The sequence below is a fragment of the Enoplosus armatus genome, chromosome 12, assembly GCF_043641665.1.
Source record: "Enoplosus armatus isolate fEnoArm2 chromosome 12, fEnoArm2.hap1, whole genome shotgun sequence".
Taxonomy (NCBI): domain Eukaryota; kingdom Metazoa; phylum Chordata; class Actinopteri; order Centrarchiformes; family Enoplosidae; genus Enoplosus; species Enoplosus armatus.
Genome location: NC_092191.1, coordinates 6,114,197 through 6,128,838, shown reverse-complemented (window position 1 = coordinate 6,128,838; position 14,642 = coordinate 6,114,197). Strand labels below are relative to the sequence as shown.

The 14,642-nt window shown below is 39.9% G+C and overlaps 1 protein-coding gene across 1 annotated transcript; it reads left to right on the top strand.

Annotated features, from left to right (window-relative positions):
• The first annotated feature begins 1,052 nt into the window (after nucleotides 1-1,052).
• fbxo5 (F-box protein 5) lies at nucleotides 1,053-4,718 on the top strand. The gene is made up of 6 exons (XM_070916413.1): nucleotides 1,053-1,144; nucleotides 1,930-2,561; nucleotides 2,969-3,139; nucleotides 3,349-3,439; nucleotides 3,993-4,205; nucleotides 4,473-4,718. The coding sequence occupies exons 2-6, from the start codon at nucleotides 1,954-1,956 to the stop codon at nucleotides 4,716-4,718; spliced, it is 1,329 nt and encodes a 442-aa protein (XP_070772514.1). The 5' UTR covers nucleotides 1,053-1,144; nucleotides 1,930-1,953.
• Nucleotides 4,719-14,642: the final 9,924 nt, after the last annotated feature.

Below are 14,642 nucleotides of genomic sequence, written 5' to 3'. Positions count from 1 at the left end.
TATTACTGCTTCAAATAGTTTTCTCATTTCCCCTTTCAGCTGTGCTTCTTTGTCTATTTGTTGTACATTGAACAGCAACATACTGAAAACACCCTTATAAAGTTTGGTTATGACTTGGGTGAGGATTTGTGCCTCTTTGTTGGCTTTGCCTGTAATGCACAATAAAGACCATACAATTAAAGTGAAACAAATGAGGTACTGTATCCAAACCAAATCACCACATTCCCCAACTTCTCCCCTGTCTGGTTTCAATGAAAGAGCCACTTCACACATTCCAGGCAGGGGTGTGAACTGAACTGTCCTGTGAATGCCCAGTGTGTTTTTTTTTAACTGTGGGATTCCTGACAGAATTGAAAAAAGGATTTTAGTCTCTTACAGTCTCATCTTTTGTGTTGGCCATACACAATTACCTGAGTTACTGGTACACCAATAAGACTAAATGACCTTCTTGGATTCTAGTGTCTGCTGAACAGTGTGATGCAACCTGAAACAGGGCTTCATGGGAAAATTTTGTTTTTTTTCTTGCATGACACGTTTCACATCTGTGAAATACCATACATTCTTTATCATCTACATCAAAGCAACTTATTATTGTATATATTTCTGGTTTTTCAGAGACTTAAAGAACACGTTGAGGCAACATGTTACAGTTTTTTTAACTTCACAATACAATATTTACACTGTTAAACCTAGTTAAGGACAGCTAAACAATGACCTGAAATTTGCTATAAAGAGCCATAAAGCAGAGGGAAGCAGATTCCAAAGATAATTCTCTGTAGGTTCATCACTACAAGTAACCCCATACACATCACTCTAACTGACTGTGGAGAGGCCGTTATCATCCATGTTTCACGTCGGATGGAAAATACCAGTGGGACCACGTCGACTGCGCGCTGACGTCTCTACACCAACATGTTCATATCCCAGCTCCCATTGGTTGATGGTTTAAAGGGACAAACACCCGCTTCGCTGCGATTGGTTTGCGCCATTTGTGCACGGATTTCAAATAAGAAGCAGCAACTGGCGGATTTTCATTTGAGGAGCATTTAATCTGGGTAGAGCGGGTGTCAGCCGAAAGTTAGCTCAGCGGCTAAACGGAGGGAAACAAGAGTCTGCTTTGGATAACGATATCCACAAACGTAAGGTAAGAGACTTCACTTAATATACCCCATCCTCCAAACAACTGATTTTAATCGACAAGTATTATGATGTTCTGTCTGCAGCGTTAGCTAGCCGGGGTACTAGCTGGGTTAGTTAGCTGTTAGTCGTACAACTGTCTTGGGGATTTAAATGTCAACCAACAATAAGAACAGAAACTAGATGGGACTAGACTGGATTTCAGAGTATATTTAGCGTTAGTACTAATAGTTCTGTATGTAGTTGCATAAGAACTGGCAAACTAAGTTGGCTATCTTTAGGTACAAGCTACTTCCCCCCACTACCCACTGTACGCGCGTAACGTTAATTGCAGGTCAGTAACGTTAACTGTGGCTATTATCATGGAGTATTCACCTGTTAATGTAGCTACAACAGATCATATCACAAGATTAATTTTAACTAAAAAGCACTTAATATAGCTATGCATTTAAAGACCGCAAACCGATGTCGCCTGGCTGAGTATCTTCACGTCACTGCTACATTTCCGCCAAATCTACATCGCGCCAAAATCGATTAAACGTTTGAAAAATATTTGGCGGAAGAGTTTTTAACTATATCCAAAGTTTATGTTAACAGCTTAATAACAATATAGTCATAAGTTATCGCTTTCTTTCATGTCGGGCAACTCACCAGTTACCTTTTGATTGATTAGAGATAAGCTAGCTAGCTAAATTGGCTTGTATGAGAGATGCCATGCTGCTTGGCAGGTTTGGTTGTCACATTCAGTATTTAAAACCTAACGTAACCTCCCGATTTGTCTCCTTTGTCCAGAAATCTGCATACTGCACAGTGTTTATGTTTCACTGTAAGAAAGTCATCATGAAATGCCCTCGCTACGAGGCTACCAGAGCCAACAATATGGAGAAAAGCTCTGCTGCAGAATCCAAGGTGCTTCACCTCAAAGCTTCGCCAGTGAAAGAGCCCAACCCCATCAAACCTCAGTGTCCACCTGCAGGAGTGACTACAGTGTTGTTCTCTCTCAACAACAACACCAAAGCAGTCCACAATAAGGAGAACAGCACCAGCAGGGAGCATGATAGGACTCTGGATGAAGGGTTTGAGGACAGTGGCTATCTGTCTCTGCACAACAGTCAGATTGATGATCACCATGGGGATGAAGAGGATGACCACGTCCAGGGAAAATCCACAGCAATCCTGCTTCCTTCTGCTGCTTCTACATGTCAAGAAAAGACAATATCACCAAAGAAGTCTCCCTCCAAATGTCAAGGGAGGACAAACTCCAGCCGTCCAGTGTCTCAAGTGGCCACTCCCGTGGGTGGTCCTAGGAGGAGAAACACGACATACTCGCTGTCATCCACCCCATCCGACCCCAACCTGCCTATACTGAATTTCCAGCGGGCTGTGTGTGAAGAGCTTGCCAAAAGCTATCGGAAGAATAAGCGGTAGGATTACTTTCTCATATTGTGAATTTATAGCTGGCAGCAAAGGCTTTTTGTTCCTCCTGTTGTAAAATAGTTGCATGTGCACACATATCACTTCTTGGTCGCTATCAATGGAACATATTTCTGCCTGTGGGATATCTTGGCAATAGCAAAATTGTAAAAGGTAGGGAGAACTGTGAAACCATATTAAGTTGGGACAGAAAACCTAACCACACACATCCACTATTTCCCTTGTAAAATGTTAACAAATCCTACCAGAATCAACTGGCAGACATGAGGTCTCATTTCACTCGAAAACTCTCAGGGCAGTGCCACAACCAAATTCAAGTTTGATTCCTTGTTTCAGTTGTATTAAATACTTGACTGTAAAATGTTTAGGGAAGTACAATTGTTTTCCTGTGTCTCAGGTATGACTGGAGCATCGTCACAAAGGTAGCAGAGGATCATCTTTTGGATCGGGTGATCGGAGGCCAGATGGGCCGGGAGTACGTCGATGTGTTTTCATCTCTGCTCTCCAGGAACATGAGAAGCATCCTTACCAACATCCTGGCCCTGCTGGGAGACATGGACCTCATTAGGTAAACTACAAATGCTTTACTATGAGAAGAGAGGGTTCATAATCACAAGGGATGACCAATGTGTAATTTTCATTCTGTTTCAAGGGCGTTAAAGGTGGCGAGTTGTGTTTTGTCCGTCTGCTTAAAGGTTTAGTAAATTGAGGACATTTAATGTGTCAGAAATGTCAAGGTCTGTATTCATCGTGTGTTCAACTTTTCTCACCTCGCAGCTGTAAGAAAGTGAGCAGGACATGGAGGAGGATCATCTGTGAGGATACAGCATCTCTGAGCAGATGTGAAAGAGCCGAGCAGGCATTCAGGGTGAGGAAACGTACACAAACCCACACAAGTGTACTTGCTTTAAAGAAACATATGCTGAGTTGTAGAATAGTGGAATTCTTGTCACGCATTAAACACTTAACATCTTACCAGCACCACACCCTTCATACATACAGAGGAGACAGAATGTGTCTGCTCTTTACTTGCCTGTTTTTAAGCAGTGCCAACATTAACTTAATTTAATCCTGCTGGGAATTTGACTATTAGAGCAGCAAAATAACAGCATACCACAATGACAATTGGTACAAAAATGTTACCCTAACATTTCAGCACAAGAATATACTAAATGGTAATATGAAATGAATCACAGCTTTAAGAATATGTCAATGAGGAAAATCCTCAGTATCCATATGTATACAGTACTTTACAACTAAAATGAAGGCAAAGGACGGGATAAAGTCACAAAACTGTATGTGAAGTTAAAGGATGTGCAGGCATACTTTGTTAAAAAGCTTTGAAATACTAAATGTGTGTCTGAAACAGATCAACAGGTGTCTTCACGCTCTAATGTGTTCCCCTTTTTAATTTTTTTTAGGAGTCAAGGAGCTCTCTGAGACAAAGCGGTTGCGGTTTGACAAGAGATGTGGCTGTGTCCAGGGTGGTGCTGTCCTGCATGCAGACCCTGGCCTCCTCAAGCACCCCATCATCTTCACCCTCCTCTTCATCATCCACCCCGAGCTGCAGGGTCACCAGGCGGACGGCCGGCACGCCCAACTCCCAATGTACACGCTTCAAAGAATACATGCAGGTGAGCATTCGAGTATAAATTAGGGCTGCAGTTAATGATTATTATAACTGATTTTAATCTGCTACAAATCTGATTAGTTTATCAATTTATTACTCGACTGATGGTTGCAGCCCTAATATAAAGGCATACTAGGAGAGTCGCACAGTGAAACCTGCTAATAGGAGCTGTGGTGCATACAATGGCGATTTATGCTATGGAAAATGCTTCGATGTACATTTTATTCTTTGGACTTTAACAAACGTGCATGTGTTTTGTTCTTTTGTTCAGGCCGCCAGCAGTCTGAAGCAGCACGAGTCTCTGCGTCCCTGCAAGCTTTGTGGCTCACCGGCGACACATTTGGCCGAGGCCCAGAGGGCCACATGCACGCGCCTCAGCTGTCTCTTCGACTTTTGCACCCACTGCCAGGATGCCTTCCACGGCTCGACCCCCTGCAGAGTGGTGCATCCCCGGTCCAAGACGACCCTGATCATCCCAGGCAGCGCTCGCAGCAAGAAGAATGTCAGGCGCCTGTGATGGCCCTTTATTGAGGTTTTATTCACTGACTGTTTTAACTGGGTGGGTCTTCTTTCTCTGGACTTGCAGCGTTTCCATTGGCTCCCTCCAAAGCTCGGACTGCTGGAAACGTTTTCACAATCTCAGCTCTGTTACACCTGGCTCTGCCTTACTGAATCATCTGACAGAAGCACTTGTTTAAAACATTACTGGAACAATCAACCAGAGAGTGTCATCTGGCTAAAACTGTTGTCGTCTGTGAGCGACAAACACCTGATGCCAAAAAAAGAAGAAATGCACACTGATATGCTTTAAATTGTACAGTTTTAAAATGAAATGGATGTATGTGTATATATTGTCACATTTTAAATAGTTTTTTATGTTTTTTTTAAATAAACATTGATCCTCAGGAGGTCTTTAAATGTTCATATTTACTGTATTTGTATTTCCTGTAAATAGATGTTTCATAAAACTTATCTTGTGTTATTGTGGTTCTTCAACGGTACATTTACCCCAGAGCTGACTGCTGGCTCAACTTCAGTTTGCATTGAAAATAGCTTCTGCATCAATCAGTCACTTTAGTCAATACATGAAGATGAGTATACCACACAGCTTACCATAAGAGATGACAGATCTCTTTAGTGAGTACAGTTTTTAAAATACTTTTATGTTTTCAGAAATGAAGGCACAGATTCACAGTTTGGTTGCTGTCATTTTGTAAACAAACACTGTCATATTTCAAATCATCCCATATGACCTCCAACCCTTTAACGGTGTGTAAACAAGTTTTAACAGACAATATGTCACCAGATATCCCATTTTAAAGTCTGTATGAAAGTAAAGGTTTTGCTCTCCCAGACATCAAAGAGTCCCTTTATTTAACAAGAAGTTAGTTCCTCACATACCTGGTGACTTTTCCATAGCATTTTTAATGGTTTGGATGTTATATAACCACAAATAACTTAAGGTTATTTACTACTTACTTGAATTATCTGTATCTGTTTACAGGTTTTCTCCACTGCCTTGGAGACTGAAAATGTAGTGATGAAAACTTCTCACACAGTTCTTTCACACAAATATTCTACAGGAAATGTGGTTCGCAAAACATTTCGCTTTTCAGTCTTATTCCTAATGAAGAGAAATCTGTTTCTGCTGTGTGAGAATATACAGAGGTATAAAATAAAATAATATAATCCTTTATTAATCCCTCAGCTGGGAAAATTGTTACAGCAGCATACAGGATAGAGCAATAAGTAGAAAATCAAGATATAATACATAAAAACAATAAAGAGCAACTAAAACTAAAAAACAACTATAATTTACAAATTTACAAGTTCACAGAACGAAAGAAATAAAGGTAAAGGGATTATACTCTATTGCACATAGAACTTGTGAAGTCACATAGGGACACACCGGGTTTGTTAAAAAGTAGAGGCAAAGAGAGTATGATCATCAGCTGTGAAGTGAGTGTGTGTAGCTGGGAAAGCCTGTGTTCTTTGTTACAGTGTTGGACAATGTGAGGCTCCATCAGACTGCAGTGCAGCAGTTCAGGACTCATCCAGCAGAACCTACGGTCTCTCTACTTCAGTGAAAGCAAGACTTTTCTTTTCAGTGTGGCGTTTTACAAACTCAAGTCTCACGGTCGTGGTCTCTGATAGCATCGCTGTAGTCACGCCAAGGCTGCATTTGTCAAAAGCTGTACAACACAGTCCTTGGGTCAGAGTATCTCGCACGTCAGCCCCAGTAATGTTCTGATTTTCTTCACCAGAGGGCAGCATTGTTTCCTCCCTCTCAAGCTCCTCATCTCTGTATTAACTGTCTCTCACCGCTGTGGCTCTCTTGTTTTCTATCTCACAACCTATTTCTGAAAAGTGCTGCATATTACAATACAATAATAAACAAATATTTTTGTCAAGTTAATTAAATTTATTATATCCTTAGGAATTATTGTTATATATTGGTGTCTGAAAACAAATATTGGGGGTTTGAAAAACAGTGATATGATAATAAATAGGTCATATTGGTTCTGCTGGTTTTCCATCATACTTTCATATTTATGAAAAAAAATGATATTAAAAAGTTTTGCAGAAACCCTGCTCGGCCTCTGCTGCATCGATTTTGGTCATTCTTTCTGTAAATGTGTCTCTTGTGAACCCCCCCAACTTTACAGAAGTGCAAAACTAAATAGCTGGAACACTTTTAATGTTTTACAAATAGATTATTACAAACAAAGAGGAACTTCTCCTCCAGTAAATCTTGACACAAAAGTCTGGAAATTAAATGTTAGCGTGATGTCAGTCCCTGACGTTTTCAAGCCTAAAAGTTTTTCACATTATGTTTGATGTATCACCCTCTTATTATAATAGTTGTCATGCACTCACAGAGTGCTTTTGATGTACTTTATGATGATGCATAATGCCTTATGAGTGGCACTTGAGGTTATGAGTTTGCTTTGATTTTGAGGGAGAGAAAAGAAAAAAACCTTCGCATGATAAAATCATTTTTCATCACTTAGAATCTGACCTGGAGCTCTGGGAAACACTAAATCAAAACAAAACAAAAAAATCATCCCAGAATATTCCCTTCAAAAAGAAGTTTGCTTGAATCACTCATGACTTGTTTAGAAGAGCCATGAAGCTGCGAATAGCATCACTGACATTAGATAGTTACCTCTGACATTTGCAGGATGACCCATTTGTCTCTTGTCTCTCTCTCTCTTACAGCTGAGTTGCTGTGCATGTATGTGTGTGTGTGTGTCTGTGTGTGTGTGTGTGTGTGTGTGTGTGTGTTTTGTTGGGATGACGCATATAAACATCACTCAACTTTCATTCATGTGTCAGCTCTTGTTCAGCTGGATGTATCACTCCAGGTGTGGGCTTGTCAGAGCTCACCATAAAGCACCGTATGACACAATGTTTATAGTGGTATGATGGTATGTCTTTACTTTATATGGGCTGTGGTCGGTATTTTCACCTGTTTAATGAGTTTCATTTCTTTCAGGTGAAAAATGTTTCTACCAGGACAAGCATACATTTCCCTTAAAAGTTTTGCTTTAGAAAAATAGGACCTTGTTTATGTGCCTGTGTGATGTTTAACCCTTCTTGTGAAATAGGTACAGTTATGATGTCAACCGAACCACTGGGCAGTTCTGACAAGATAAGTTCCTGAACACACAGACACAACTTTATTGATGCAAATCATTTAGAAAAACTTTTCAATGGCCTGCACCAAGAACGTTGCTTGTCAGTGATCTCTGTCAGATCTCACCTTTTTATCTTGTCACATTTCTGAGAGGAACAAGACTGATAAGATTTATCACCAGAAACCCGGAGACTCACCACAGTTTGAATTTTGTCCTAAAGACGATCTCTTTTCAAAGGGAAGACATGTATTTGGGACACATCTCTCAGCTGGTTTCTCTGGGAGAATGCATGCCTGTCTTAAAGGAACAGTTAGACATTTTGCTCAATATGAAGCTGGAGCCAGCCCCAGTTAGCTTAGCCTCGCCTAAAGACTAAAAGCAGGAACAAACAGCTAGCCTGGCTCCGTCCAGAGGCAACAAAATCCACGTTGAGGCTAACTAATTAACAAGTTATATCTTGTTAGTTTAATGCTTACAAAAACCAAAGAGTAAATACTTTGCATTATGTGTTGGACTATATCTCGGCCAGGCTGGTTGTCTGGGAACCTGGCGGTGTCGACAAAACTCCAGAAGGAAAGTGAATGAGTGTGTTTCCCAAAATGTCAAGCTATTTTTTTATTACGAGCCTGACTGATACATCAGCATGTCCAATATTGTCAGCCAGTTTTAAATATATCGGTGTATATGTCAGTTTAGAGACAGTGTCGTTATTACATAGTTTGTCCACCAGAGCTTTAATTTTCAACTGGTAAAATGTCCTGCTCAGTGCATATTGTGGTCGCGGTTATTCAATGATATTCTTGTACTGTATAGGCAACTCTCAAAGGCAACTTACTACATGTTCAAATGTAAAGCCACTCATAGAGTACAGTACGCTTTGTTGGCTTAAAAGTAACACAAGTCTGTTGCCCGAAGAAGAGACACAGATGTGTGGATATAAATGCAGCAGCTGTACACCGAACATGTAAGAAAATGTCCTGATGATGGAACTAAATGGACTATTTAGTAAGACGTCAGAGCTGCTGATGTCTCTGTGGTGGCAGCTGCTGATTAATCCGTGCTGTGGCCTTTCACTCCCTCAGCGACTCAGGGTCATTTATCTGGCAGATTTATTGATCGGCTGCTGCACCGAGACACATCCCCAACACAATCAGACCTGCTGCTAATTGCAAAAGTCATTAGAGCTGGCTGCCACATCTGCGTGTTTGTGTGAGTGTGTTAATAAACAGGTGTTGACTTGAACATAAATGCAGGTTTGTCACTGAAGCCTCCTGTTGAGCTGTTGTTGCCATTTAGAGCAACATTTCAAGTTATTGCACAAAATGCAGAATATTTCCTCATCTATATTTAAATATTGAAATGAAAGGCAACAAAATGTGTGTTTGTTTGTTTTTTTTACATTATTTTGTCTTTCTTTTCCCCATCAGCCCTCGTTCTCTCTTCTTTTCTGCCACTATTCTTAGTGTTTTATCTGCTCATCCTTTAAAGTTCACTCTTTTTATGTTTTTTTTTTGCATTAACAGCTCATTTCAGCCCAAGGATAGAGGAGAGGGGTTGGTGTATGACGGGGCAACATCCGGACCACGTGAGCTATGTGTGTGTGTGTGTGTGTTTTTCAGGTTGATGATCTTGATGCGCAGTGACTTCCACATGTCAATCGTCTGTATGTCACCAAAGTTGAACTGTAAAAGCCCTGAAACGAAGCTGTCACTCGAGCGCCTTCAGGGTAATGAGAATTAAGCAGGAAGTGAATCAAGTCCTCAGACTGAGGCTGCATCCAGCTTCATGTTCATACATTTAAGAGGGATTGTTTGATTTGGGGGCAATTTTTCCAACAAGATTAGAAAACCTCGTGTATTCCTGTCTTTTGTGAGCAGTTTGAAGGAATGTTAAACGATGACTGCTTAGCACAGACACGGGATTTCAATGGGAAATTATTTGGAAACATTTAAAAAAAACAGTACTTTTCAGGTGCAGTAACTTTTGTTACAGCACAAAATCCAGGATAATCCACTTTATTTCAACTCTGGTTTTATTTTGTTGGTTTGGCCTTCGTTTTGGGGAACCTGGTGGGTTAATCCATCCCTGGCTGTAGGTCAAAGTTGAACCGCTGCTAAATGGACCTTGTGGTGAGACTGTGGTTTTCTCAGCGAATATTATAAGAGCTTTTATTTCTTTGTGTGATTCAGGATTTTGCACACAAACTTGAATCAGAATCAGAATCAGAATCAGAAATACTTTATTGATCCCTGGGGGGAAATTATACAGACTGACTGCTCAGAATCTGCACTCATAACAGTGCTGCTTACTTATTTTTGTCTTGTGAGTGATAAGTGATGCTTACATATATATAAATATGGGTGTCTGCAGCAGACGTACTTGATTCTTTCAACACACACACACACACACACACACACACACACACACAGGGTGCTTGGGGTTAAAAGCTGCATCCCTCTCTCTCTCTGTCTCTGTCTATTTTTACTCTGTTTGGTCCATTAAGATCAGCAGTGATGAGAGTTAATGAGTGAAGCCTCTCCACAAAGCAGGCAGCAATCACAAATGTCCAGGAGAGTGAACACACACACACACACTCACACACACACACACACACACACACACAAAGATGTGTACACACACCTTCCATACTTACACAAAAACACACACATACTGGAGTTTTTTTTTTTCTGATGACAAACCTGCCTCACTCTGGGACAATCGATGAAATGTGAACACACAAGGACACACACACATGCACAAAAACATAAGCACGCACTTTTAATGTGTTTAAAAACATAAAATACACTGTATACATTAGAGCAAAAGTTACAGTAAACATACCCACTCGTACAGGATGGCTGACTGGATCAAAATCTGTGCTTTGTTTTGGAACAATTCACTAAATGCAGCTTTCCATTTAATTTCATAATGTTCATGAAACATATAACGTTTAACACTGTAAACTTACTGTAATGATGTATGGGTGTACTTTATTAATTTTGTTTTGCTTTCCAGTTTTTGAATTCAGGTATATACTTGGTAACGCTTTATTTTACGAGTCTGTAATAGCATCCATGTCCCCCTCAGGAAGAACTGTAATAACTTTGATGATCCTCTAACTTTTCACTTAGCACCACCATTAGATCAAACTTTTACTTTGTTCAACACTTTGGTTTAAGAGCAACTTCCTGCAAAACCCATCAGCCTCAGTTTTACTTTGTGTTTAGCGCTTATTAGCAAACGTTAGCATGCTAACACGCTAATCTATGATGGCGAACATCGTAAACATTGTCATTGTGAGCATGTTAGCAAGTTGACGTCAGCATTTAGCTTAAAGCACCTCTGTGGTTAAATACAGCTTCACAGTAGACTCTCGTTTTACCACACGTGAAATCAAACCATCTGATAGCAAACGGCGAAATCGATGTGAGCTAATGCTGAATCAGCAAAGTCCTTCAAAAGTCTGTCATCCACACAGAGCGACACCTTGGCTTCTGATTATAAGATTGTCTGATCTGGGTCCTGCCCCGCAGAACATTGCTTATGACATTTATGAGTCAAATATCCGCTGCCATTTTGACACTTGTAAACAAAGTGAGTCACAACAGAGAGAGCGAGCAATTACATTTTAACTTAACACCAGAATTTAGTCATTTGGAGGAAACCCTGGTCGTATGAAATCTGATGAATTTTATGAAAATACTGTTTTCCATTTGTTTGTTTAATTTTGTGACTTTGTTGTAAAAATGATTGGAGATAGTAATGAAGAGCATCACTGAACTGAGAAGTAGTATAAGGTGTTAATAGAAAAGAAAAGAATAAAAGAATACTTGCAATATCGGCTGAACAGGGTCTTTGATGCTGAACTTTAGTGTTATCTAAATCATTTACATATCTGTTGTGAAGCTCTGATTTCTGTAGCATATTTACAGTCAAGCCTCCTCATTTATGAACAACAAAGCTTCATGTTAATCTTCAAGCTTGTTTAAAAGGGTAAATAAATGATGGATTAATTTGCAAATCTTTCGAAACAGCAGCTATAAAAATAAAATAAAATACTGCAGCTGTAACACTCATTGCCTGCAGGTGGCGTTAATGTTAACAATGTAGCTATATTACTTTCTTTGCCAGTAGCCACTCTTCCTTCCTATAGGTGGCGCAGGTTGTCATGTGTGGAACTGATCTCACAATGACCAAAGAGCTCCATCTTGTGGAAAATCTGCAGCCCGCTAAACAAGAGTGCGTGAGTTTGTGACACAAGCCATGAGGTGCGTCACATCTAAGAAGCAAACTTCCTTTGATGAAGGAAAGAAACCGGAGTATTAGAGCTGGAAACTGGAAAGCTTTCATGAACTGCAAATAGGCTGAATCACTATTATGTTATTGCAGATAAGATGGTGAGCATCAAAACAGACATTTAAACTTTGCATTTAGGCTTGTGGGGTCCAGTAAAGTGAAATCCTCCTGAGATGACACAGCCAGGAAGCTTTCAAAGAGAGAAAATAAGAAACCCTTTTTTAATGTCACAAAGTTGTGAAGAACAGAGCAGAAATGAACCGTCCATTTGCACTTCAACTTCTTTCATCACCTGTCTCTGGTAAACATTTCCTCCTACAGTGGGAGCCATTACGAAGCAGAGCTGTGGAAACTCACAGTTGGAGGATGAGAAGTCTGCTAATGGTGTGAAGCATGACAACATGACTGAGAGTACTGCATGGGTACTTTCAAACCTTTAGACAATCACACAACCCCTTTAGACACGACACAAGTATCCATTAGCAGTAACCAATGTGACCTACTAAAACTGTGAAGGCCGGCTGAACAGGAATTAAAGGTGCAATAGTACATTGAAGGCTACAATGTGATTATATATAATAAAATGTGCATATTGTGATCCATGTTGTTAAACACAGCTGCACCACAGAGAAGGATTTTCACTGGCTACAGAGTTTGTGGTTGCTCATGTGTGCAGTCAAGAATGAAGAGGGTATAAGCACAGACAACATCCCAGCTGCCTAATAGCTATTTACCATTAGCGCTGTTTTCTGTTTTGTGGATATACTGATTGTATCGACTGTTTTGCTACAAATCATATTGTATTGAAGTAAAGCCCGGGTTTATGCCTAATAGGACAAAATCTTTTCAGGATAATATTCAATATTTTTGTTATTGTCAACAAATCCCATTAAAAGACAAAAATCAACAATGCCCTAGTCTCTCAAAACCTTTGGACTTCCCTAACTTGTATACTTTAATTTTCATAAAAGGCAGTTAGATCTTAAAACACATGGGCACTGCTGTTTTTAGTAGATGTTACTCAAACAGGAGAAAAGTGCATTTGTTGGGGACTATCTTCACTCATGGATCAATACACATTTTGTGCACTAGTGAGTATTCACTAAGGCAGGGTGGTGTATGTGGGGTTCACCCTTAGTTATTGTTTATCTTTTCATGGAATTTGTTGATAATATTATAATAAGACAAACATAGAAAGCACAAGACGTATCCTTTAATTGGAACAACACAGATTCAGTTTCCAACTTTTTTTTCTTCATTTGTAAAGTTTTCTCCAGCTCTAACTCAGAGCTGACCGTAACTTTGAACAATTTTTGTTCAGTTGCTTAATCTTAACCATCACCAAACCAAATGACCAAAGTTTCTTTCATAGTGCATGCATTTTTCAGTACATAAACCTCTTGAGAGAGGAAAAACAACTCTTTCTGGACTCAGTTTCTCATCAGTGGAAATGACAACCTGAAGAGAAATACACAGAGAGATGGTGTGAGATGTAGGGAGGGAGAAACACATCTGTTGACTAACCTGTGAACACTTCCTTATGTTGTTCTGAAGGAGCAGCATGTAGTATCACAATCTTGCTGCAATCATTTTTGTCTCCACTCTCCAGCTGATTTGAGCTTCCCTTTAAAGCTGGCAGATTTGACAGTAGCTGACATAGATGAACCTCACAACAATTGATTTAAAACAAGAAAACATTTGCAAAAAAGAAAAAAGGTACAAAACTGTGTACAAACTAAGCCAATATCCAACTGCCGCAAAGTGTCGCTGTCCATGGTGCTGAAGTCCTCCTGCTGTCCATTCAGAGTCACATAATCGCTTTGTTGTGTTTGCCTACTGCTCATTTCTTCTTCTCCTTTACTATTTCGTGTCTCCTATCACTCCTAAGGGAGTAAAAGAATGACACAGTAGTGAACAGAATTGGGAAAGTGTTTTGCTTGGGCATACGTTTCCCTCCATGCGGCGATCACAAAAAAGTTTACTCAAATCTTCCTTGTTTTTGAATTGGAAACAGCATGACAAAGAATCTAAATGTGCAATAAATGAGGAAACTGTTGTAAAAGACATATGAAGCACATAACAGCCATTTGTAACACTAGTCCTTTACACTTACTGGGACAGCTAGCAAGATGGCGGCACTTAAATTAGCTTCTGGGTCAACAAGGAAAGAGGGAGGCGCTCAGTGTGTTCCCAGTGTTTTCATGTCAGTGTTACTGAACTTCATGCACACACCTATGGGGAAGAAGTGAAGGTCACTTGCTGCTTTGTACTCATATATGTCAACAAATAAATATACATTGCAGTTGGTGGGTTTGTATAATATAGGAATTTAAATGCTATTTTTCACCTAAAAAAGAATGACGTTTTGGGGAAAACACTCAATCCTGTAAATGTTTGGAAGCTTTCAAGTAGGAAAACTGTCAAAAGCACCAAATATCAACCACAAGCAGCTTAAATTCTACATGTATTATCTTTCAAAAAACGTAAATTGATCAAACTCATGCCCT